This window comes from Muntiacus reevesi, chromosome 3 (assembly GCF_963930625.1).
Source record: "Muntiacus reevesi chromosome 3, mMunRee1.1, whole genome shotgun sequence".
Lineage (NCBI taxonomy): Eukaryota > Metazoa > Chordata > Mammalia > Artiodactyla > Cervidae > Muntiacus > Muntiacus reevesi.
In genome coordinates, this window is record NC_089251.1 from 251,377,939 (window position 1) to 251,405,255 (window position 27,317).

The following is a 27,317-nucleotide window of genomic DNA, read 5'->3' on the forward strand; positions in this document are numbered from 1 at the left end:
ATTTTAAAAGAATAATGAGCAGATATATGTAATCCTTTATTTAACCTTCTTATATAATATGTATAACACCTTGGGGGTAGGTGGATGTGTTTCCAAGTCCCCGTGAAAGAATATGAAAATAGGCAGGTTGTGAAGAAAACCAAGTATAGCACAAGTATGATCTTAAAGGAAACATGAGGATTTAATTTTTGTTACTGAAGATGTTGCCACATTATTAATACATTTTTTTGTGTTCTCCATTGACCAGTCACAGCTTTAAATATAATAAACAAGAGCTTAATTCACCAAATGTTTTCGTTTTAAAAAAAAGTCCTTATTTTAAAATGTTTTCAAAAGTCCTTTCTTATTGGAGCTGTGATTTTTATAATTCCAAAATGAAACTAGAAGGGAGTTTTATACCTGATCTTGTGTTACTGATTGCTGAGAAACCATTTTCTACAACTTAATAAAAGAGATCTAAAAAATTCTAGAGATTGCCTGGCTACGGTATGCAGGGCCTGGTGCTAGAGGTCAAGGGGGTGGGATACCAAGGTGAAGATAAGTTTGTTCCTACTTTCATGGAGCACACAGTTGAACTCGAGTCCAAGACTGAATATGACAGATTTGAAAACTGTCTTCTTCATATCTGCCCATATTAAGAACGTAGCATTGACGTACTTAGGTATCTCATTAAACTAATGAGTGATTGTGTGTCCTTATGTAACTTCAGGGATATATTTTTGACTTTTATTTAAAAACCATGAGTTTGAAGCCAATTCTTAAGGTAGTCGGTTAATTTTTTATTATCAGATAGATGATAGGTTCGAATAATATACAAATATACAATATACTGCAGAAATTTGTTTAAGAGTTTTTGGCTTCTTTATTATCATTATGAAAGGTAAATGAAATAGCTTATTTTGGGAGCTAGTTACATTTATAGTAATAGATATCAGTTGGTAATTTTATAAATCATGCCTTTTCCAGTAAGATATACTGAGTTAGTGATAGTTGAAGAAGACTGAAATTTAAAGTGTGACTTTAAATAGTTTTTCCAAAAAACAACTTAAGAGCATCTGTGATTATTTTGATAAGGTGTGCACCCAGATGTCCCTTGATAAGCAGGAGACTCTGTGGCCCTCAGAGAGACTGTCTGGCCCCTCCAGAATAAGGGGTCCTCAGGGCCCTATGAAGAATCGTTATAGAATGATTTAAGAATTATCTTAGTAAACATTTTTATGATTCTCTGTACCTTGGAAAATCAACAAAATTTGGGATTTGGATTATCCACTAAGTTGGAGTGTGGTGTTCAGCCGCTAAGTCGTGTCCAACTCTTTATTATAACAAATTTGAAATGAGTGAACCTCTTATTTTTCTTCCCTAATACAAACTTTTGTAAAATTGAGTGGAGAAAAACAACTAATATTGTGTTCTCTGTGACAGGTACTGCAATAGGTATTTTACAGATTCTGTCTGGTTTGTTTTGTCACTAACCTTTCTGACCCACAGAATCCCAGCTACACTTTAAGTATCCCCAGGTCTCTATGGAGACAAAACTCATTTTTTTCATACTTTAAATATCCTAAATTGATTTCTGTGTCTGTGGCTTGATTTGAATATTAGGTGATTTAGTTTCTTTCACCTGGCTAAGTTCCTAAGTTAGTCCTTTATTTCTTGCCTACATCGCTGCTAAGGTCAAGTTTCTTTCCAAGTTTTGCATTTCTTACTGTGTGTATTTGTTATGGGGGGTAGGCAACGGGGACCCAAAGGCAATGTATGTGTGTTTGATTGCCCAGACATCTGCATGTATGAAAATGGAGAGGCGTCCTTATGTTATATAACCTCTGAAAAACTTCACTGTACATTAGTGAGAGAATGAGAGTAAAAAAGATAAATAACATTTTGGTATGGTTATAAAAAGTTTTCAACTTGCATATGCCCTGAAAGGGCCATGGGAACCTCTAAGCTTCATGGACAACCTTTTGAGAACCACAGCTGCAGAAGCTAGAGGGATGAGGAGGGTGAGTAACAGTGAGGTGGGAACTTTGCCTTCTTTTATATATTTCTATTCTGTATTTGAATTTTTTGTAATGAGCACATACTACTTTTATTATTTTTAAACACACACACAAAAATGAAAGGCTGTGAGGGCATCCTAGAAGATAATACAATTTTTGCTTCAACCACAGCAATAATTCTCATTTTAGTTCCTGTTACGTACATGATCTCAGGATAAATCTAAATTTCATATTTAGCTGATATGTTTTAAATAGGATCCCATCCAGAATACTAACATGAACAATCATGCAAGTCCCAGGTCGAATGTTCCCATTGTTGTTAAAGATCTGAACACACACCGCCTGTTTTTCTCTTCACAGTCTGCCTTTGCTTCTGACTCCCACAAAGGGCGCAGGCACAGATGTGGATGCCCAGTCCCATCTATCATTTTTCCCTGCTAATTGAAGTGAACCTAGGAATGGAGAGAGCGGAGTCCCATTTAATGCTTAAATTGTCCCTGGACACACTGGCTGTCAGATTAGAAATTCTTGATAAACTCTGCCCCTCTGTGTTTGGTCATCAGATATCTGTTCTTATTTCTTCTGCTTCCTCACAAATTGGAAAAATAAACCTTCCACCTCAGTTATTCTCTTTCTAATAAGTGACTTAAAAAAGCAATCAGATATGATTTTAAAAATTTAGTCAGACTACTTATTTTCAAGATTACAGAAATAATCAAAAGTCTGAATAGAAATTAGAATAATTTGGCTCAGGTCAAAGTGTAATGTGCTTTATGAAGAAGCAAACATTAATCTGACAGTTTTCCAATGAGATAGGAAAAATAGAAACCTTAATAGGTAAATAAAATCCATTTTGTGTATTGAAACAGTGAAATGTTACAACTAGAGTAAAAATGTTACATTTTCAGCCTGTATCTGAATATTAACTCCATTGGATTATTTCTTTAATGTCTTTCAGATTTATCCCTTTGTATAAAGTGCTTAATTTCTTCCAAATATGATGTATATTTTTGCACTAAAAAAATTAGAAAAAAATTAAAAATCATCTGTAATTCCACCACCTCTGTACAGCTACTGTAACATTCTGGAACATATTTTGATTGTAAGCTTAGCGTCATCATATTCTACATATTCTTTATAGCCTGATTATTTAGTTAACCAAACACCATGACTGTTTTTTCCATATCAATAAACCAAAGTTCATGTTATCATTTTTAATCATTGCATGGTATTAATACTTCCTTAAAAATCTGTACCATTCTCATATATATTATTTTTTTTTTTTTTTACTATAATAAGATAATGCTTTAGTAAATATATCTGTTCCTGTATCTTTCCATACTGGTCTGATTACTTCCTTAGAGTAAAGACTTAGCTATGAGACTGCTGGGTCAATTAGGCAGTACTTTTTTCTCCAAAGACTTTTTAATAAAATAGCAAAATTCCTCTTTAAAAAGTATACCAAATATATACTCCTTCTCCCCCAACCCTGATCTATTCTTGAATGTAATGGGTTAAAAAAAATGATTATTATTTTGGTTTTCATTTCTTTAAATACCTCTGTGGTTGAAGTTGAACATCTTTTCAAATATTCTGCACAAGTTGCCTGCTCATATACTTTGCCTTCTTTCCTATTGGAATGTCATCTTACTGGTCTGTGAATGCTCTTTATAATCTTTGTAAAAGACATCTACTGCTTGTTGAATCATTTTCTTCTCTGCATTTAAGAATTATCATATTATTGTAACTATAATAATTATACTATTATATAATTATCTTATAAGGATTATAAGAAACTCTAGACACTGAACAGTATTATGGCTCTGGGATTTTTGATGTAGACCTTCCTCTGTTTCCTGCCATTTGAAAGAGGAGCAAATATTTCTATATAAGGCTAGCCATCTAAGGTAGTAGGTGTACCACCATTCTCATAAAGTTATGAAAATGTTGGGACTTATTCCATGGTTTTTTTTTTTTTTATTTATGTGCTCTCTGACTCTCTAAGACTAAAATCAGTATTGTAGCAAAAATTCACCATCAAATCCATAAGGAAAGGAGACAAAATCCTGTCCTGACACTTTTCTGACAGTTGTTGGTGCCTTTGGTCCCCTCTGGAACTTGTCATCGTTGACCTAGCTCGCTGCTCTTACTGTGATGTGTGTGATCTCACCCTCCTGTCCACCCACATGAGGAATGGATTTTCTAACCCTCAGCTGTATTTCTGTGTGTTTTCAGAGCATCCACATATTGGAGAGGACTTCTTCCACGAGCACCGAACCCTCTCTAAGTCGGCAGCTGCTGGAACCAGAGCCGGTGCCGCTCTCCAAGGTCAGTGATGCAGTGTCTACTTGCTCAGGCGGCAGGAGGTCTGGCTCCAGACCAGTTGAACAACACCTCTTTCACCTGACTCCCCTAAACTGGTTGTGATGCCCATTGTAGAACTGCTTTTTCTCTTCTTTCCCCTCCCAGTATGTAGGGTATCTTGCCCTAAGAAGGGAAGAGATGAATGTGTATTTGCTGAGATTTGCAGGGTTACATACAGATGGCCAGAATTCTCTTTGTTTTGGGCTTCCCCAGTGGCTAAGAAAGTAAAGAATCTGCCTGCAATGTAGGAGACTCAGGTTCCATCCCTGGGTCCGGAAGATCCCCTGGAGGGGGAAATGAATCAAAATACGCCAGTCCACTATTGAACTTGAAATACTCCAATTCAGTATTCTTGCCTGGAGAATTCCATGGGCAGAGGAACCTGGTGGTCTACAGTCCATGGATTTGCAAAGAGTCGGACACAACTGAGTGACTGACACTTTCATTTCTTTTCACTTTCTCTTTGTTCTAAGGGAAAGGCAAGAGAAATTATCATCCTTTTCTCTTGGAGAGATGAGCTAATATTTCTATATCAAGGTAATTAAAAAAAAAAAAAATCACTGGGCCCCGAAGTAACAACAGCAACAGCAGATACCATGCACTGGGTACCAGGTATTATATTAAGACTTGATTCCATTTACTATAATCCTTATGGGCAGTTCCATGTAGAGTAGGTATTTATTACATTTTACAAATACAGGAACCAAGAGTTAGTAACTTGCCCAGAGTGAAAAAAGCTGCTGAGTCGCAGGTCAGGGACTCGAACTTAGACTCGTTTAAACTCTGCTCCACCTGCAGGGTAAAAGAGTCCCTACCCAGGGGGGCTGCTGTGTGTTCAGAGTTCAGTACCCTTCTTACAGCTGGGCTTCCTAGCAGCGAGCTCCGAGGGGGACACAGAGACTACTGATGCAGACCTTTTCTGAATCGTGGAAGCCAGTGTTCCCTCTCCTTGGGCTTCCTTTTCCTCAGACTAGGGGAACATCTAAATTAACTTATGCCTCTGCAAAAATCACAAAGAAGAGTCAAGGAGACACCATCCTACTTATTCCCATCCCCTGCTCAATTCCCTGAGATTTTCAGGCTCCCCTATTGAGAAACTCAAAAAATAGAATGCATGGAGATTTTGAATCCAAAGACAGAAATGGCACTTTATTTCCCCAAAAGGTTAACTAAGTATGGATAACTGATTCATCCATGTTGCTTTTCCTACGTTAAACAGAATCCTTTGTGAAAAGAATGCTCTACTACACTATTGTATTGTAGAATATAGTACCTCTTTATACTTTGAAGGTGTTACAAGCCATAGAGTTTATTCTGTCAGATAGGAGCAGGTTGCCAAATTAAAATAAGGGAATTATTAAACTGAAAAAAAAAAAAACAACTTAGAAATGCACATCAATCTTGTTTCTATTTGAATGGCAAACAGAGAATGTCTACTTGGTAAATATGACCAGAAATCTCTTTGAAACCTCAGTTCTCTCTTAAGACACAGCTAAAGGGCAGAGAATAACCCCATGTAGGGGTGATGGAGAAGGTGGCTCACACTGACTGAGCACCCACTTTGGGATCTGGGTAGGACCCTGGCAACATCCACTTCTCATTACTTCTCCATGCATCTGCCTGCTTAGATCTTGCGGTGTGACTCATATTCTTGTTGTGTTTCTGTACAAATACATAACAGCTCTCTTGGGACCCCATGAAATCAGAGTCCCGTTCAATCCAGACACCATAGCATCTCACCATCCCTCAGCCACTTTGAGAGAAGATGGACTCCCTGGGTACTGGTTGGTGGTGGAAGAACACTGTTTAAAGTACACATAGTCTTGTCTCGGGATTTGTTCAAATGCTTTGTTTGATACTTTCACCTCCTAAAGCATTTCACATATCCACCACCTACTCATATGCGCCTATAGAATATACTCTTGAGAAAGGAAATGTCTTTTTTTTCCAAATGAACAGCCTAGGGCTGTTATCAGGTTCCTTTCTGTTTGGGGGTACTGTTATTAGATCAACGGTGTTTTTAAAACTTTTGTAATAGCAAAAATGCTTGTATATCTGTTGCAAGTATTGATTATGTTAGGGGTTTTGACTGTTTCTAATATACGTAAACCTATGAAAGTTGGTGACTTTAAGAAGAAAATTGATATTAATTGAAATTAAAAAAAGTTATTCAGTTTTCAGAAAGCAACTTTAGCTTTCTCAAAACAGACCTGGTCTACTGAGTATAGAGATGAATTGTACGAACTCCTGAGATAGGATATTTCATTTCTTACACACCTTATTTGTAGCATTATCATCAGTATTTATAATTGAAATAGAGTTGTTAGCTCTGGCATTATCCTTTGCTTTTTTGTCTGTTTGACAGTTTATTTAACTTTAAGAACTATATTAGCATTCTTCCTAATTTCTTTTGCTGGGTGTAGTAATGCTGAATCAGAGTGAGTGCAGTTACCTGTTCAGAACTGCTGCATGTATATTTACAAAATACATTTTTAACTTTTGCTTTTTCTGTCTTATCCACACAGCCCCGCCCCTTTTTTCCCTCTGTAGTTAAATTCCCAAAGAAGAAAAAAACTGCTGTGACAGAGATCAGTAGTCATAGTTCCACAGGGACAAGCTATTACTACATTCTGAATTTAATTAAGAAAAAATTCAAATAGCATTTGTACTTATTATTAAAGATTTCCATTTCCATAAGTAATGCAGAGTATTCGTCACACATGGAGAGAGAATAAATCAAAGATGAACACTAGCCTTCAAATAAGATCTAGCCAAAAATAAAAATGCTCTTCTTCTGAAGATGCTATCCATCGATGGGGCTACTAAAAATAGAAATATCATTAAATACAGCTGATATCTCTCTAGGACCAGAGAGAGTGCTCATGAATATAGGTACACATATGTAGAGAGTTTTTCTTTTTAATTTCTTGATTACATTAAGGCTTTCTAAAAGAAATCTATAGAAATCTATTAGTTTTATGGAATAAAAATCAATCATTTTTATCTGCTTCACTGATGGGAATGAAAAGCCAAAGATAACTGGACTTTGTACAAGAACTTGCTATTTTCTTCTATTATTCTCTCATTATTTATAAACAGTGCTCACCTGGATTGAATTACAGTTCAGTATTAAAAAATGAATATACCAAAGCACTCTGCTTTGTACTCCTGAGGACAGTGCCTTTTAGTGTCCTAAAAATAGGGTACAGAGCCTGAAATTGTCTCATCAGAAGTTTTTTTGGTTTTTTTTTTTTTAGGTAGAAAATGGATTAATTTAGAAAGAAATATTTTTGAAAAAATTACCATATCTAATTGATGGATCTGACCAAATCAGTCACAGTTTCTGACGGTACTTAAGTAGAGAATCACTTTGTAGGTTGTTTTCTTGTGTACAAGGAAGTTTACAGCTCCTTTAAAGGTTCTTAATGTCACCAGATAAGCACTGGCAGCTGCATTTCCGTGAGGGATGTATTAATAGCTCATTCACCAGGCGCCCACAGAGATGACCGAGAAGATGGAGAAATGGCAATGATCTTGGATCAGTTCTCAGGGGTGGTGGTGGTTGTGGGTTTGGGCTTCAGGCGGGTAGAAGCATGATGCTGGCTTCAGAAGCCAGGAGTATCTCCTAGCCTTAATGATGTTAACATGAAGCAGTGTTCAGCCACATCTCCTGGAAACAATTTTCTGTGAAAATCCCACTCCATTTACACATATTTGAACTTAAACATAGATTTGACTCAGCCATAGAGCAAGTGGACTTCCCTGGTTGCTCAGATGGCAAAGAATCTGCCTGCAATATGAGAGATCTAGATTTGATCCCTGGGGTGGAAAGATCCCCTGGAAGAGAGCATGGCAACCCACTCCAGTTTTCTTGCCTGGAGAATCCCCATAGACAGAGGAGCCTGGCAGGCTACAGTCCACGGTGTCTCAAAGAGTCAGACATGACTTAGCAACTAAGTACACACAGCAGAGGGCAAGCAGCTTCTGAGATGAAAGAAGACAGAAGAAAGAGGCATGGATGGTAAATATGCAGCCCTCTCCCCTCCCATCTCCATGGCTGATGTCAGTGACTGACTATGGCCCCTTGGCCCCTGGGTCCTGTCAGAGCCTCACAGTCCTGCAGCAGACTCTGGCCAGCCACCACCCAGACCTTGGGCTGGCAAGTCCATCTGCCCCAAGATAGAACCCCTTGCCATTCCCGCTGAAGCCTCTGTGCCATAGTCAAAAAAAAAAGATTGCTGATAGAACACCCCTCAGAAGTCAGCTTCCTGAGTCAGTTTGGGTCAGATCGTTCTGCAGAGAGGCCTGCCCTGATCCATGAACCTGCATCCAGCTTTCCAGAGCTGAGGTGGCCAAGCAGGTTGTACTGAGAGGTTTTGCTTCCCTGCTCCATGGGCAGGATTGCAGCAGTCGTGCACGTGATGTGACCTCATTGTTCCTGCCTCTGCTTCTGCTTGAGTGAGCCCCAAGCCTGAGATCTAGAACACGAGTGTTTACCAGGTCAGCGGTTACTATAGAGCTGCCTGGGCCCTTGGAAATTACCTGGTCCGGGGATTTTAAAACCCAAGATGTTGCTACAGAGCAGCTGTCCAACATGGAAGCAGACCCAAGGGGGACTGTGGCAGACTGAAGACAGGCTGCCATCCCCCAGGGCAGGACCAATATTGCCAGATCTTCAGTTCAGTTCAGTTCAGTCGTGTCCGACTCTTTGCGACCCCATGAATCGCAGCACGCCAGGCCTCCCTGTCCATCACCAACTCCCGGAGTTTACTCAAACTCATGTCCATCGAGTCGGTGATGCCATCCAGCCATCTCATCCTCTGTCATCCCCTTCTCCTCCTGCCCCCAATCCCTCCCAGCATCTTACGCTTCCACAAACACTAGAAATTTGGATTTTTAAAGTCTGAAATCCTCTGATTTTTAAATATTGACAATTCATTTTAAAAGCTTTTTTTAAAAACAACATAGATGAACAAAACGTATCTTATGGAAGAGGAAACCACGATTTAGTCTGTTTTTAACAGGAAATTTTTCCAGTGGTCATGTATGGATGTGAGAGTTGGACTATAAAGAAAGCTGAGCTCAGAAGAATTGGTGCTTTTGAACTGTGGTGTTGGAAAAGACCCTTGAGAGTCCCTTGGACTGCAAGGAGATCCAACTAGTCCATCCTAGAGGAGATCAGTCCTGGGTGTTCATTGGAAGGACTGATGTTGAAGCTGAAGCTCCAATACTTTGGCCACCTGATGCAAAGAGCTGACTCATTTGAAAAGACCCTGATGCTGGGAAAGATTGAGGGCAGGAGGAGAAGGGGCCGACAGAGGATGAGATGGTTGGATGGCATCACCGACACAATGGATATGGGTTTGGGTGGACTCCGGGAGTTGGTGATGGACAGGGAGGCCTGGCGTGCTGTGGTTCATGGGGCTGCAAAGAGTTGGACACAGCTGAGCGACTGAACTGAACTAACAGAGGAGGGTGATGATGTGGACTCTAGAAGCTCAGATTTTTGGCCGTGCAGTCGGGCGTTCTTTCCATGGGCTCCCAACGGTGTGTTTTTCTCACAACGTGTGTCTTCGAAAGCACGGACTTCTTGGTGGGTATTTGGCAAGTGGGGCATTTTATGCTCACTTAGAAATGTCAGCAGCCTCACCAAGGGGAAACAGATGCCCACAGGGCTGCTCTTCAGCCTAACAGATTGTGAGCTACTTAGGCTACTACAGCCTTTTTATTCCTACAGAAAGTCAGGCCCACACGCTAATTGAACATGTTTCATCAAAATGATCTTATTTTAAAACTTTAATGTGCCTCTGTCCGCAGAGATGAACTGCCTGGAAAAGTGCATTTTAAATCTTGTGAATACAGGCAATCAAAACTATTCTACCCCAGACTTCACCGCTGTCCAGCTCTGTTCTGATGGCCTGCATTCCTCCAGGTGTACCCAGGAGCACGTTCTCACTTCAGTTATAAGTGCATAGCTGTGTGTGATGTTAGAGAACGCACCAGAGTGATATTCATACCTCTGATGGGTTGAGTGTTGTTTCAAAAGCAACTTCTACCTCGGAATTTGCTTCTAAGTGTGTCATCAAACACTGAGAAATATGTGATTTGTTTTTCTTCTTTTCTCTTAGGAAGCTGACAGCTGGGAAATTATAGAAGGACTGAAAATAGGCCAAACCAATGTCCAGAGACCAGACAAGCATGAGGGTTTTATGCTAAAGAAGAGAAAATGGCCTTTAAAAGGCTGGCACAAGGTACCATTTTCATCACATTCATCTTCAGATCATCTTCATAATTAGAGAGGGTCTTACTTGGTGTCATTAGGTGGTTATACAGCCTTATTTTAACCATACAGGCTGCAACCTGTCATATCTATTCGTTCTATAATGTCTGTAAGCAGAGAAAAAATATTTTACATGATATTTAAAATCCAGTTTACACATATTGTTGTGTACTCTGCTTTTTAAACCTCAGTTAGGATAAATATGTTCTTATTAAACATTCTTCTAAACCTGAGCTGCTTTTAAATGCATGCATGTATTTCATCAGATGAATTTATACTATATATCCCACCACTACTGAACCAATTTCCTATTGCTGTGTGTATACATGTGTCTCTTGGAAGTTTGTCTACTGCCCTTTAATATATATGGTGTATTTCTCTCTCCCCAACTCCACATAATTTTTCCATCTTCCAGTTTTAATTATGAAGAAAATATTTTGAACTGTATTGTTGCAATGACCTGAGTAGCAAGAATTCTGGACACTTAGGAGAAGCAAGCTGTCCTCTGTTTTCAATACAAGCCTTTGGATAGACCACCAGTATCTATCTAGAATCACTGGAAGAACAGGTTCAATACTTGCCACATCTGCTGATGGACTTTCATCTCAAGGCAGATGGATTTGGGGGTGCAAATGGAGTGGTGGTTGCTGCCCATTGGCTCAAAAATGGATGTTATGGATTATAACATCCTTAAGGAAATGTATTTTTTGCAAATTAAGGGAAGGACTTAAAAATTAACAGATGGGAAATGTTGCCTCAACTCCCTATCTCTGAGGATGGAATAAAAGCCAGTCAAAGTGTCTTCTTCTCTCTCACTTGTCAGAAACCTTGACAGTCTCCTCGAACCCATAATATTATACCAGTACCAGGAATCTCTCTTCACCCTTGATCTCTCTTGGATTTTGGTCAACTGGCCTTACACCTTCCTGGAAGCACCTTTGCCTTTCATTCTGACCTTCCAACTTTTCAATTCCTCAAATCAATGGGCTTGCTTATCTCCTCCCCATGACCATCCTATAGGTTATCTCTGCTAGAATTCTTTGATAGATAGAAATGGAAAAATAGAAGAAAGCAGTCAATAAAACACATATATCTGAATTGCTGACTTTAATTTAGCACTCTCAATCCATGTTTCAGCAAAATTGGCTGTGGTTTAGCTGCAGCTCTTTCTGGATCGTCCCTTAGAACATTTTGCTACATGAGCAGTAGTAGGTCCTCCCTTCATCTCCTTTGCTCCTGGTCTGTGATACTGTATTTATTCAAGCATCAGTCCATTTGATTGCCCAAGTCATAGGCAATCAAAAACTCAAGTATTTTTCAGCTATAAAGGTTCTTTCCTCCAGTGCTTACTTGCTGCCCCCCAGAACTGTAAGAAAGGGTTACAGTGGCCTTCTGTGAGTTCTGTATAGGGTGTCCCCAGGCCCGACTGCCTGTCACCTCAGCAGCCTAGAGTTCCTAAGTCACATAAAAACTTCCCAGCCGAGTAATTTACTAGCTACAGTAATTTACCTGCATCTGTGGAGACTAGAGGACCCTGGACCCATTATTTGACTGGGTCATGGGAGCTGTTTGTTCTCCTGTCAATTGTCCATGGAAAGGAAATCAACCAAAAGAGCTCCTGAGGTTTGTGGATCAAAAATAGCTAGATTTATTTGGACTGGACCAGGAGTATCTTGGAAGAGACAAAAACCACTCCAAATATATCTATTTATTCCCCCTTAATAGAGTTCAGAAATAATTTTTAATCTGTTTTACTAATAGTGAAATGGAAGTATTTTTCTAAGTGGAGATGCAAGCATATTGATAAGGCAGCTACCCCCACTCCCCCATTAAGAAAAACTGGTGATGGGGGACATCCTTGTGGTCTACTGGTTAGAATTCGGCCCAGGTTTAATCCCTGGTCAGGGAACTGAGATCCCACAAGCTGTGCGGTACAGCCAAAAAGAAAAGAAAACTGTGGTGAAAGATTTCATCCCCATTGGATTATGTGTAAAAGAACCCTACCAGGTAAATGGCATGGAATGCGAGCTCAGATTTCTTTACCATTTCATGTGACTGGCTGTGGCCAGGTGCACTAAATTCAAATACATGGAAATGGTCAAATGTGTTGATTACTAAGTACCAAGCAATATTAGACCCACACTTGTGAATGTTTTATGTAATTCAGAATACTGATAGTAACTGGGACTGTTTGGTTCTTGCAGCGTTTTTTTGTCCTGGATAATGGAATGTTAAAGTATTCAAAGGCACCCCTTGATGTAAGTAGACAGAAGGATTGGTTTCGAATTCTGCTTGAAGTGAGTCAACACCGCAGTGTCCAAGTGTTGTGCCGTAGTTACCAGTTCTGTGTGCTTCTGTGCCTGTAAGACTTAACAACCTACCAGACTTCCATGTTGCATGGAAGGTGTGTTTTATGCTTATGCTCAAGCTAGCATAAAATCTCAAACTGCTGCATGAAAATTTAACTATTGTAATGTATGCTGTTAAAAACAGAAGCTTAAACCTAAAAGTCACCAACTAACAAAAATCACCCTTTCTGTCTTAGAAAGCTCAAGTAGACTTTTTCCCCTGCATTTCTCAATAAACTATGCTTTATGTGCTTTTTCTGAAATTTAGCCTGTGTTCTTACTGGTATTTTTTTAAGACTTATCTATGGACTTCATTTCTGTTTCATATATTCCTTTATCTTGAGCATCCCAGCTCTAAAGTTATTCCAAATTACCTTTCTTTAATATCAAAAGTTATTGTTTGCATGCAAAATTGGAAAGCACTCTCCTTCTTATCATTGTGTGCGGGAGAAACAGCAGAGGGCTCAGATTTCAGTTCTGACTCTGGCCCCTTCATGAGTCAGCTGTGTGTCCTTGATCAGATGAGGGCAGCCAGAAGATGAGCTGCCTGCTCTGTGCACTCAGTCCCAACTGCCCATTTCTACCCTGCAGCTGTCTGCTAGCTGATTACTTCGGTATGTTTAGGGTTGTAGGGCAAAGATGGACCATAGTTATTTTAGGAACCAGAAAAAGTCTCTCTTAGGATGTAAACTGTGTAATCTAGAGTTACAAAGAATTGACATTATAGTTATGCCGAAACAAGATGAGATGAATAGTCTTACTTATTGAAATTGGCATGAAGTCACTGCAACTTCAGCTGTCCTCAGATTAAGGACCTTAACTTCAGAACCTTAGCCATTTCCTCTCTGTTCAGGAGGTGTGGTCTTCCATCTCCTGTAGGTAAATGAAAGTTTACATTAAGCTCACTTCAGTACAGAAACACATCAGATCACATATCCTTTCAGCCTTTTAACCAATCTTTTGATTTCAGATCCAGAAAGGGAAGGTCCATGGAAGCATCGATGTGGGACTCTCTGTCATGTCAATTAAAAAGAAAGCTCGGAGAATAGACCTTGATACCGAAGAACACATCTATCATTTGAAGGTAAAGATGCCTTAAAATGGTTTCTCTGCCAGTATCTGGGAAATCATTTGCATAGACTAGTGGTTAGACAGGATATTGGCTTCACCATTACCTATTCCTCTTTTTTAATTGTTGTAGGTGAAATCTCAGGACTGGTTTGATGCATGGGTCTCCAAGCTGCGCCATCATCGGTTGTATCGGCAGAATGAAATTGTGAGATCACCACGAGATGCTAGTTTTCACATATTTCCTTCAACCTCCACAGCTGAATCCTCACCAGCTGCTAATGTTTCAGTTGTGGATGGAAAGGTATGACTTCATTGTATAAAAGTCAGCCCAGAAATTGCTTGGAAGATTATGCAGACATATTACTGAGTCTCATTTGACAAACCAGGAAGAGAAGGTTGGCTTTGTAAACTAACTCTCAGGAAAAAATAGTGAAATGTAGCATCAAAGTTAATTGCAAGTATAGAATAGATTAGATGGAAATGTGGATCACCAAGAGAATTAACAGTTACTTTTCCTATGAATGGACTATATCTTAATTTTACATGGCTTTATAAGCATATTAGAGAGTAGAGTGAACATTTGGTTAATCAACACCTAGAAATCAATGTCTTCCTGGGTGGTAATAAGAAGACCACAGAGTTTTCAGAATGAAACTTGCTTTTTTGTCTTGAGCTGTAATATATACATGACCATGAAAGAGATCAGTGAATTTCCCCATGATAAGGCAAGTGGGCTAGAGATTGCAACAGTAACATTAAGTAGTGGCCTATTTGAGACTAGGCACTGTGTTAAGCATTGGACATTCATTCATCGCTAGTCTTTAATATAGCCAAAGCTCAGAGACAGTTAAGCATTTTTCCAGAGGACATTATCAGCTGAGTCTTCATCTCAGCTTCATCTGAGTCTTCATCTTTGTTTCCAAAATTGGTGTCTTTTCCATTGTACCAGATTAAGGGGGACTGAAGCTATTCTTTGGGCTGTTTTTTTCTGTGTTGTTGAAAAACTAGAGGTATTACCTGTTAAAAACCAAGGCTAAGTCAATGGAACAGGGAGAGAGCTGTTTTTGCCTTTGCTGCAATAATTAGGTTTTCTGAACCATAGCCACATTGCACTACCTGGGAGTCTTCCAATTTCTTACTTGTCACCTGATATTGAGAATAGAGACATCTGTGAACAACTGGCTGCCTCAGGGAACTGAGTTCAAGTGTGTTTCAGTGAAGGTTCTGCTTTTCTCTGTTTTCCTACATAGGGATATATGAGCTAATATATATCTAAGTTTCCTTACAAAGCACTGAAAAACCTCATGGGGTAACTGGAAGACTCATCAAATCAGATTAAATTAAATACAGCTGTATTTAGCTATTGCTGTTTTGATGGAAATTACTGAAGTAATTTTTGTTAAATCCTGTTAATTATATTCGGTTGACCCAAAAGTTCATCCAGGTTTTTCCATAACATCCTACAGAAACACCCAAAAGAACTTTTTGGCTAACCCAGTATTTCACAAGGCTCTCAAACGTATTTCATTCTGGAATATCACTCTCCTAGAAATAGGGTGTTGGATTAACCCTAATACTAACTGCTTCTGAAATACAAGGAAATGAATCAATTGTTGTTTAGTCACTAAGTCATGTCCAACTCTTTTGTGACCCCATGGACTCTGCCAGGCTCCTCTGTCTGTGGGATTTTTCAGGCAAGAATACTGGAGTAGGTTGCCATTTCCTTCTCTAAGGGACTAATGAATCAGTTATTAGGGAACAGGTCACTTACTGAGTAACACACACAAGATGTTCAAGATAGTCCTCGAGATTCTCTGGGCCTCCTGTGTTCTCATCACAAAATGGAATGAATCCCAGAGTTAGTCCAAATTAAACAAGAAATGTATTCTAGATGGATATTAAAAACACATACATATTTAATCATTTGGTTCTTCCAGTTTCTGCCTGTGTCTTCGGCACAGTGTTGATAAAAGATGTATTATTTTCATCTCTTGTGTTGTATTAAATCACTTGGGTGACATCTGAGAATGGAGGACTGAAACCAAATCCTCCCCATTGTTTGCCTTGGAATAAAAAAGGGCTTCAGCTCTGGTTTTCATAGATGTATTGCTCTCATTACAAACGACATACCTCTAAGATCTAACTTGGTGAAAGATTTCCATTACATTTATCAAAATGCAATAAAGAGTGAAAAGAGCTTTTTATCACTTTGCTTGCATTCTAGGCATCAAATGATGAGGTTCCAGAATGTTAATTGCTTTGTGGCCCTGTGCGGGTAATAAATAAGTCTGGGTTTGCTAAGCATGCGCATCCTTCACTTCATAATGATTTACAAGAGACACAATCAGTTGTAATTGAATATTAAAATCAAATATTTTAAAGTTTTAAAGTTGTTTCAAATTTAGGGGAATACATTTCTGCTTTTTTCTTAGAGTGTTTCTTATACTCACTTTAGTATCTACATACTTCATACAACTTTATTTCACATAAAATCTATTTAACAGAAAGTCTGTCAGCTATAGATGATAATAGCTTGCCAAGGCTGACTTTTTTTGTTTGTTTGTTTGTTTTGCCATGCTGTGTGACTTGTAAAATCTTACTTTGCTGACCAGGGATTGAACCCAGGCCCCCATCAGTGAAAGTGCTGAGTCCTCACCACTGGAGTGCCAGGGAATTCCCAAGACTGCCGTTTTATGTTACAGTTTTCAATATGCAATGCCATATTGAATATGCGGTTTTCAATATTTTGATGGAAAGGATGCTTGCTGGTGCATAATGTATTTAAGAATCACAAGTGGCTGATAACATCATGAGTTAGTCATAAGGGTACAGAGAGCTTTCAAAAAGTAAAGGCCTTCAGTCGTGAGTTGAGGACTGCAAGAAGGACACTATCAACCATAACTTAGTGAGTAATCAAAAACCATTGAAAATTTGAGTTGGCAGGTCCTTGCAAGTATAACATTCATAAGCATTGTCCACTTCATTGTACGGTGGAGATGGCAGCTTAACAAGTGTTGTGATCACCTATGAAATTTGACTCCCCTGAGCTTGCACCACATTTAGCCAAGAGGCTTCTTCCGTATTTTGAGCTTGCCCTTTCCCCCCCTTTTTTTAATGTCGCTTTGAGGAGGCTAGTGTTCTTTTTAGCCATTCACATGTACTACTCCTGCCTAACCCTCCACATTTTTCTGCTCACTGTAGGTGCAGCCAAACAGCTTTCCATGGCAGTCCCCTCTGCCCTGCAGCAGCAGCCTCCCCGCAACCTGCACGACCGGCCAGAGCAAGGTGGCAGCCTGGCTACAGGACTCGGAAGAGATGGACAGGTGTGCGGAAGGTCAGTTCATGCCCAGCGTGGGCTCTCAGGGGGAGCCAACAAGACAGACACGCAAGGGGCAAATCCTATGGGTCCTGCACCTTTCAGGTTTCTTACCTGTCCATCCCCCTGCACCCTCAGAACTCCTGAATCTGGTTTCGCCCCTACGCTGACTCCCACCCACTTCAACCCTCTCACCTCATTTCCTCAGCAGTTTCCTCTGGCTTCCTTAGCCTCCCACACCCTGGACCCTGGGGGCGATCTCCCAGCTGAGTGCTGCCTCGAGAGCACCCTCCACCCTCTCTCCTGACAGTCCACTAGGTCACTTACACGGCCACCTTCTCTGCTGCTCTGCCTGGCCCACAGAACAGTGTGTGTTCCCCAATTACTGGCAATAAACAGCCATGTTATACTGCATCTTATAGCCACAGTTGCCTGGTGTGGTGTCCCACTCTGGATCAGTCATTGAAGACTCTGAACTAGTACACAGTTCCTCATTATACCATCTCTCAGCCTCTTGACCTGCAGAAGCTTTTTCCTTCCATGTCATGAACCTGAGCATGTTGGTTCAAACTGGATCCCCAGACCATTTCCAGTCTGTGAGAGGGCTTTCATTTGACATTCAAAAATGAAAAGAAAAAAATAATAATAATAACAGGTATTTAATAAATCTAAATTGATTTAATTTTTAATTTGTTTTTTAGGTGATATTGGGCCTCTTTTTTTAATATTAAATTTTTTCCTTTTTAAAGTTATGGTGAAAGGAGATGTTACATTATTATATGACCTCAGTTAGAAAAATTGAAATTTGGTGATCTGTGTTCATGCCCTGACCAAAGCAAATTTTTTTTTTTTTGCTCTACACATGTGTGAACTCAAAGTCTGCGGCACTTTTATTAGTTTTCACCACATCCAAAGCTCAGTATTTATGTGAAAAATATGACTTTAAGGGGGATGTTATATTCATGAAGTGTGCCAAGCTAACATTCCATTGAAAGGGTTTTACTTGAGTGTATACACAAAACACAGATATTACTTTGCCTTTGTGAACTTCAGGTTGGGGAAGAGGCTGAGCTCACTGTCCTACATACGGAAGACTCGCTCACCTCTGCCGCTCTGCCAGTCTCCTCTACTTTCTTCCTCCTTGTACATGCTTGTGGCGTTCAACCTGGCCACTAATGTTGTTGAAAAGATGAAGACTGTCCACTGGGACAGAAGTGCATTCATGTGACCAATACAGACAGACATTGGCCATGATGCCAAGAAGCCCCTGACTGGTGGGGGATGTCTCTGTGTCCCTGTGTGCTTCTGAATACTCTGTGGCCCGTCCCTGTGCCCTTTGGCCAGTCTCGGGGGTGACCCGCCTTTCTCCCCATCCTGACGTCTCCACCTGTGTCCTCGTCCTGCCGTTCTCTTCTCCTTCAGGATTTAGTGGAGGAATGATCTCTTCTCTTGGGAACAACCTAAGTCTCTCCCACTTTCCTTGTTCCTGCCTGTAGACACCAGCTTCTCTCCCCTAAGTTGACTTGGCCCTTATGACTCTATGGCCAAAGCCTTCTTGGCAACAAGAGGCCATCTGATTTCTGCTGTGTTCTCAAGCCTCATCCTCTGACTCGCCCTGCAAGACCTCGTCTAATGAGCCTCCACTTTTAGGTCCTGTGAAGTTTTCCCTTTTTTCCCAGTTGTTCCTCCTTTATTTCACTGGCATTCTACTCTGGTCAGCCTTGGTTGTAGGGATGATCAAGATTGAGTATTCTGCTTTTAACTTCAATAATAATAAGCTTAGTTTATTGAGTGCTCATGTGGGTCAGGCACGGAGTTAAGTGCTTTACATATGTGGTCTTTTATACATTTTCACAATAGTACCAAGCAGGAATTATGAGCCATATTTTTATAAATAGGAAAACCACAGCTCAGGGAGGTCGAGTAACTTGTCCATGTTACGCAGCAAGTACTTGGCAGAGCTGCAGGGCTAACCCTGATCAACTTGATCCTAATGACCATGCTCAGTGCTTTGGAAACAATAGGCATGCTCTAACCACAGTCTATCATGATGATGATAGTGATGATAAGATGGTAGTGGTCGTGATGGCAGTTGATAGGATGGGTCACGTCTTGTGCAGCAGGCATTGTTCTAGGTGTTTTATATGCTTTGACTCATTTAATCCTCTCAATGCCGCTTTACAGGTGAGAAAACATAGGTTCAGAGAAGTCAGGTCACTAACCAAGTTGACATGGTTAGTGACGATGGAGCTGGCATTCAGACTCATGGTCTGAGTCCGGAGCGTGTGCTCTTAATCACTGTACCGTATTTCCCTTAGAAAGGCGGAACACTCTCTGTGTCTCAGACCTCTGTACCCAGCCCATGCTGCATTCCCACCCACTCCCCTTACTGTTGACCCTTTCTGTTGATGCACTCCGTCACGCTGTCTTCTCAGCCTGTCAAAACCAATTCTGTCTCCTCTGTGAAAACGGCCCCAGTTCCTGGATTCCCCTGTGTTTTGTCGGTGCTGCCATCATAACCACTCCTAAAACCTCTGTCATCTCTGCCCCACCCAACCTGTTCATCCCGCTGAGGCTGAGGTCGTTATTTCTTTGGAACCACTCCCCCTCATCTGCCTTCCTCTGGAGTTCCATTTCTGCCAGCCTAACTCATGCTCCCTCTTTGCTCACCAGCCTCTGACTGGTGCCCGCACCCTCAGTCTCTTGCTCTGTGACTCCATGGCTCTCAGAGGCTCCTGGGGAACTCCTCTTCTTGGATGTGTTCACGGATGGCCCCAGCACTTAGCAGGCATCATCCCATTGCCCTTGGCTATTACTGCTTCCCCCACTTTGCCGATGAGGAAAGTGAAATGCGTGGAGGTTAAGGAATCTTCGCAGTTATGCACTGCCCTGATGGAGAGGCTGGGGCTCCAGCCAACCCACAGACTCCAGCCAGCCCACATTTAGTAATCCCAAAGCCAATTCTTTGTTCACTACATAAAATATGTAGTCCCTTAAGACCACTATTTCTTAAAATAACTTTTTGCAAACATCTCTTCGAGTGGTTTTCTGTGGACTCTTGGGCTGTAGTCCAAACTACTTAGCCCAGCATTTAGCATCCAACTTTCAGCTTTCTAGCCCTGCCTACCCTTTCAACCTTGCCTTCCATAGGCCAAATTAAACTTATGTGCTATCTCCAGAGTGTCCTTGCACATTCCTGCCTCCACGCCTTTGCACAGGCTGTTCTCAACCTGCTGTGACCGCTCTGCCCTTCTCCATCTTCCTGGTTTTCTGAATCCTCTATCAATCCTCCAGACCCACAAAAGTTTCTCCTGTCTTATCTACTCTGATGACCTCAAACCACAGTAACTATCCCTTTCTTGAACTACCACAGCATTTTTTTTTGTCTTTTCTGATCATTTTATAGGGTCCCATTATTGAGGTTGGTTGCAGTTCAAAAGTTCATCATGTAACATCTTCTTGAACCCATAACATAGTACATTTATATATAGTTCCAGTACTTAAAGAGGTTAGCTATTCATAGGTCTGGATGTCTGTCAGTCCAGAGCTTAAGTATATAAGGGAGTTTCTTAGCTCTTGGAGACCACTTTTTCTCACAGACGCAAAATGTTAAATTAGTATTTTATGTGCCTTCCTTGTGTACCAGTATATGCCATCACTAAAATAGGTATATAATTGTTTAAGGTACAGATTATTTATTGTATTTATTTTCTTTAAACCAGAATGTAAATTCCATAAATCTTACTTTATTGCCATATCCTCTATGCTTAGAACTGTGCTGGTTGCATAGTATCTTCCTAACCAGTGGTACCAAAATGAAATAGTAAATGGATAACTTTGGATGTGCTCTGAGTACGTAGTCATCAGTTGTGTCTGACAGTTTGCAACCCTTTGGATTGTGGTCCACAAGGCTCCTCTTTGTGTGGGATTTTCCAGCAAGAATACTGGAGTGGGTTGCCATTTCCTTCTTAAGGGATCTCCCTGACCCAGGAATCAAATCTGTGTCTCCTGTATTGCAGGCAGATTCTTTACTCACTGAGCCATCGGGGAACCTTAATTTATTTAATAATTGCACAATTGGATAACATGTTTCTTTTTATTTTTTAATTTAACTTTTTATTTTATATTGGAATATAGTTGACTTACAATGTTATGTTCATTTCAGCAAGGCAATTCAGTTATACAGATACATATATTCACTCTTTCAGATTCTTTTCCCATATAGGTTATTACAGAATATTGGATAGAGTTATTTTTAGGACAGAGTAGGGATGATGAGAAAATAAGTAAACTGCTGTATACTTAAGTTTTCAATTTTTTAGTATTATAAACTATCTTAACAGTCCTTTCTTGGAATAATGTTTCCTTTTTCCCAGATTCTAAAAGTAGATTTAATCTTGATTTAATGAAATTCTAGAGTTTTTTTTAAAGGTATTTTTATTGTCTTGGGTATATTTTTATAATCCTTATGTACAGCCAGACACCTAGGCAAGGAGTAAAATTCTGCCAAGGATTTCATTTCTCCCATATTTTAAATGATAGAAGTGTCAAGAAATGGTGAGGCTCGTTCCAAATTAAGGTTCTAAAAGAGTGATTAAGCATAATGCAATTAATATTTCATAAAGACAGTTTCTAGTTTTCAGAAAATTTTCTCATCTATAGTCTCAGTTGCAACTTTCATTAAGAAGGCAAGAGAGTAAGTATTAACTATTACCACTCAACAGCTAGGAAAACTACAGCTGAGAAAAATAAAATAAATCAATGTTTCCCAACCCTTAGTTTTGAATCCTTTTGCCTTCAATCAAATCCATTCACCAAATTTTCTTTCCATTCTGTTAGATAGGGTTTTAAGCCCCATTTTTAGATCTCTGTACTACCTACATATACCATTTGTATAGAATAACCACAGTTATTAAGAAGAATGAATGTAATATTTAGCAAATAGAATGCTTAATGGGTAGGTAGTGTTAGCGGAGAAGGCAATGGCACCCCACTCCAGTGCTCTTGCCTGGAAAATCCCATGGACGGAGGAGCCTGGTAGGCTGCAGTCCATGGGGTCGTGAAGAGTTGGACACGGCTGAGCAACTTCACTTTCACTTTTCACTTTCATGCTTTGGAGAAGGAAATGGCAACCCACTCCAGTGTTCTTGCCTGGAGAATCCCAGGGACAGGGGAGCCTGGTGGACTGCCATCTATGGGGTCGCACAGAGTCGGACACGACTGAAGTGACTTAGCAGTAGCGGCGGTGTTAGGTTATGTCCCTGTCAGCATGGCGCTTATGATGCAGTTTTAAGGCAAGTTAAAATGAGGTCTCTCTTCACCATCTTTCTCCTCCTCCCTCCAACCCCTTCCTTCTTTCTTTGTATTGCTTTTCTCTCTCATCCCTTCCCTTTTATCTTTTGTATTTCCTACCCATCCGAGCCACTTGTTTTATTTTCTTCGTGGAGGAAATGGAAGGAGTACGATGGTGCTGCCTCCCCTGAAATGAGGAGGGGGTGATGGAAGGGTCCTGGCCTCCTCGGTATTGTCTTCTGCCACCTCCGTTGGTCATTTCCTCTCTTGAGGAATGTAAAGGTCACTGATGGCCAAGAGTTCCCCGGAAGAGCCACAGCAGCGCTTGAATAGCTCACCCAGACCCCAGCCTGGGGCAGATGCTGCTGAGAGATGCGCCTGGGTGGGCCTGGCCCCCAGTGTTTGTGCTGCCCTGCTCTCTGTGGGGTGTGCAGGCGTTCCGAGTCCTACACACGAAGACCTTCACAGCGGGTAGACACGTTCCTAACAGCAAAACTGGACGACCACTGAAGTTCCCCGGGGTGTGCTTCTGATGTGACAAAGGCCATCTCAGCAGAATCTTCCAATTTCACTGAGATTTCAGTAGCTTTCTACACTAACTGTTCATCTGTAAGAGTGGGTTTTGAACTCATGCAGTAAATAATCAGTGGTTTTATGGTTTTAAACTAGAGAAGGGTCTGTTTTCTTTCATTTGCCAGTATCATCGTCCTATAAACTTAGATCTACCTTATCATATTTGCCATAATTTGGATAGATTGCCTTTTTTATCATCACCACCACCTCCTGCCCAGTTGTAACATATTTTTATTTCTGATCTGTTTTAGACCTTGCACACTGCCAGTCAAATCTTGTGGAACTTAGCAAACTCCTGCAAAATTTGGAAATACTTCAGAGAACTCAGTCAGCACCTAACTTTACTGACATGCAGGTAAAGATATTACAGCTGCTTGTCAAAGGAACTTAAAATATTCACTCAGAATTTTTACTGGATTGTTATATGAATATATAAGGTAATATTTAAAGGGATATAACTATAATACAGATTAGTTTATATTCTGGAGTTAGTCTTAATATTTTTGAATCTTGGTGTCATTGTGTTAAGGTGTCTTTTTTAAAATGTTGTACATTTAAATACAGACTAACTAAAAGTGAATATCTGAGTCATTCTTCTACATTTATGTTGCATTACAAATGATAATTATGAAGGTATAATTTGGGTCCTGTAAGAATTTATGCTATCTTTTCAAGTAGCAAAAAAACACCAAAGATTTCTAATCCTATTTTCATTTTGTATAGCAGAAAAATGTGTTTTGTTTTTGTCTCTGCTTTTAATACCCTTTATGCATCAGATGCACCTTTATCTCCTGGCTGGTTTGCTTTAGGTATCTAACAATGATTCTCTACTAACTTGCTGTGCTCTCTTTGTCTATGCCTGTATTATCTGTGTTAACTTAATAATGCTTTGTTGCTTTTAACCATTTATGCAATGTAGGCTAACTGTGTAGATATTTCAAAGAAAGACAAGCGGGTCACAAGACGATGGAGAACAAAAAGTGTCAGCAAAGATACAAAAATACAACTGCAGGTACAGACCTTACTTTTCCTTCATTCATATTTATAGATATTTTTTTAAATGTTAGTATTTATATATCAGTTCTTAGAAGTTTAAAAGTTTAAAGCAACTGTTAACTGCTTTAAAGCTAGTGCTTTTCAGACTGAATTATATTATCTAAAATAGTGAGAAATCTATTCTTATTGTGGCATAAGTAAAAAGAATTTAAAAGAAAGCTTAAAATTATGTAATACAGCTGTCTAGTGGCATTTTCATTCTCAATTATGGCCATTGAACCTTATTTTAACAAAAAGTCACCTTAAAAATCTAGACTAAAACTCAAATGGGTTGTAATGAACATTTATATATACTAAACCTTAAAAGAGCCTTTTCTATGTTAGTCTTGTCCAATCTTATATCTATCAATACATGAGATGAAGACTGCAATAGGTTAGAAATGAACAAACTTGGGTTCTAGTCTAATCACTGTGATTTCCTGGCAGTATAATCTCATTTATTTCTATTAAATTGTCTGAGCTTCCATTAACTTCTGGGTAAAGTGATAGAGTTGCATTAGTGATCTCTGAATTACCTTTCACCTCTAAAATTCTGTGATTCTACAAAAATAGATATTATTGGCCATCAACATTCACTTTTAAAATTTGAACTAATGTCTTTGTGGTTCATAATAAATTTACTTAAAATTCACTTAAGTTATATGAATAGTTGAAAATTTTTAAAGCAAGATCCTCTTATGTCATTGCATTGCAATGATACAAAATATGGTAAATACCTACAACCTCTCATGTTAAAATTCATGTTACTTTCAGATCTTTAAGCTTGAAATTTTACCACTCCAGTCCTAACTGTATATTAGTATTATAAAGGACTCTTGCCCTGCACAATCAGAAGTAGACTTCTTATTTTGCTTTTCTTTTTGTTATGCTATAAATCAATCTGTAACACAAAGAAGGACTGCTTTTTAGAATATTTCAGTGTCTTTTAAATAAAAACAATAATTCTTCCTTAATTCTGATTTTATTGATAACATTCTTTGTGTTTTAATTCTAAATGTGTAAATAACCAATTCTTTGTTACTTTGCTTACTAATCTGATTTATTTGAAAATAGATTTTTGCAAGCAATAAAGATCTATTGTTTTTTTTTTTTTAGTTAGAATGTCCACATTGTGTGAACACAATTTTTTGTGGTCTTTTGTTCAGTATGTTTTTCTGTTTTTTTCCCTTCTACTCAGAAAATTAATACTGTAGAGACAAATGTGCCAAATGACTTCACAAGGAAATTGCCTAAAATTGCTTTCGGGAGTAACATATTTTTGAGCAAGTGATTGTCTAGTTTTGTGTGTGTATTTTTAAAACATAGTATCTATGGTTATCATAGGCAGGAAAAGAGCACCTTAACTGTAAATAGAATAACTGAAGAAGGCCAGCATCATAGGAACATGCACAGATGTGGGTAGATTCCATTTCAATCTTGGTTTTTATAAGATACCCCATTGAGCATATTGCCATTCACAACTATGGTCTGGAGTAGGTTGGTTCTCAGTGACTGAGCACGGTATCACTGGCTGTCTTGTTACAGTTTCGAGGATCACCGCAGTCACTCAGGTTTTTTTTTTTCTGAAACAAACAGAATGCCACTCTGAATAACCCTCCCATTCACGGGCTGTGCTTTCCAATGTGTGGAGAGTTTGATGAAGGTTTTTCTTTTTTTTAATCATCCAAAGAAGTTGTTCAAAAAGCAGGAAAATACTCCTCTTTCATATTTATATGACTTTTTGGGGTTGATTGTTTTTAAAGCTTCATTTATGCTCTATTGCCTTGTCTCTGTTTTGCCAAAGAGTGGCAAAATGGCCCTTGTGATTCTAGCTTAATTACTTGGGGGAGAATTGAAATCATTTCATCCCCATGCTCAAAGAAAATGTTTAACTTTCAAAAGTAGGAAATTTAGTTCCAACTCCAGTGGAAATAGACAAAGGGGTGGTAGTAAGCTGTTAGTCGTTCCCAGAAAAACCTCACTTCCACTTGAATTGGTAAAACAAAGGATCATAGGGTGAATGCTACAGAATTTACTGCAACCCCTAGACTTTTTCTGCTCACTCAAACCAGCGACCTTCCAAGACCCCTTAGAATGCTCATTCTCTATGACTGTGAAGTTACCAGAAGTTTCTTCACCATCATACCTTACTGGGGAACCATAAAAATTTAGCCAGCGATGACTATGACTAATATGAATGTCATTACTCATCAGTTTTTTACCTACAGAAAGGCATAGCATTTATTTTCACTGTGATGGATTAAACATACCCACCACTTTCTCCCACCCTAATATTGCAGATTTCCTCCTCCTGTTTTAAATGTTTCTTGACCATTAGAACTGCATCTTTTTTTTTTTTTTTTCAGTGGGTTTTGTCATACATTGACATGAATCAGCCATATAGTTACACGTATTCCCCATCCCGATTCCCCCTCCCACCTCCCTCCCCACCCGACTCCTCAGGGTCCTCCCAGTGCACCAGGCCCGAGCACCTGACTCATGCATCCCACCTGGGCTGGTGGTCCGTTCCACCATAGATAGTATACATGCTGTTCTTTCAAAACATCCCACCCTCACGTTCTCCCCCAGAGTTCAAAAGTCTGTAGAACTGCATCTTATGGTTCCAAGTGTTTGTTTTGAGCTCATAATGGTCTCACTACTTGAATCACTTTCTCTGGATGAGAGGCTTTTTGCAGTAAATGACTCATTTTTCATCCTCTCTGTCATTTGGAATGTTTAGTCCACCAGCCATTTATGGAGGAAATCTAAACTGTCTTGTGGTGGTGGTGGCAGTGGTTACTATTATTTCTGTTGTTGTTATGGATCTTGTTTTATGAAACTTGGTCTTTAGCATTCTGTAGTTGTAATTTTTGAAATAATTATAAAATAGATCATTTTAAAAATTGACCTCAGAAAAGTAAAAAATGAAGAACATGTTAAACTAGATGTTTGATTGCTTATTCTTACATAAGTACACTATTGATTTGAATGTGATTGTTAAAATTTGGACACATTTCTACATGAAGCTACTGGGAAGTTAG

General features: G+C 39.5%; 1 protein-coding gene across 5 annotated transcripts in view; it reads left to right on the forward strand.

The window, feature by feature from the left end:
• OSBPL6 (oxysterol binding protein like 6) overlaps nucleotides 1-27,317 on the forward strand; it is a 215,346-nt gene that overhangs the window by 141,792 nt on the left and 46,237 nt on the right. For 3 of the 5 annotated variants that reach the window (XM_065931822.1, XM_065931825.1, XM_065931824.1), the window contains 8 exons: nucleotides 4,233-4,325; nucleotides 10,490-10,612; nucleotides 12,846-12,899; nucleotides 13,960-14,073; nucleotides 14,191-14,361; nucleotides 17,262-17,394; nucleotides 23,493-23,596; nucleotides 24,161-24,253. In XM_065931822.1, coding sequence (XP_065787894.1) covers nucleotides 4,233-4,325; nucleotides 10,490-10,612; nucleotides 12,846-12,899; nucleotides 13,960-14,073; nucleotides 14,191-14,361; nucleotides 17,262-17,394; nucleotides 23,493-23,596; nucleotides 24,161-24,253 — 885 coding nt within the window. The remainder of the gene's footprint in view (nucleotides 1-4,232; nucleotides 4,326-10,489; nucleotides 10,613-12,845; nucleotides 12,900-13,959; nucleotides 14,074-14,190; nucleotides 14,362-17,261; nucleotides 17,395-23,492; nucleotides 23,597-24,160; nucleotides 24,254-27,317) is intronic. The other 2 variants (XM_065931826.1, XM_065931827.1) reach the window with 1 other exon arrangement.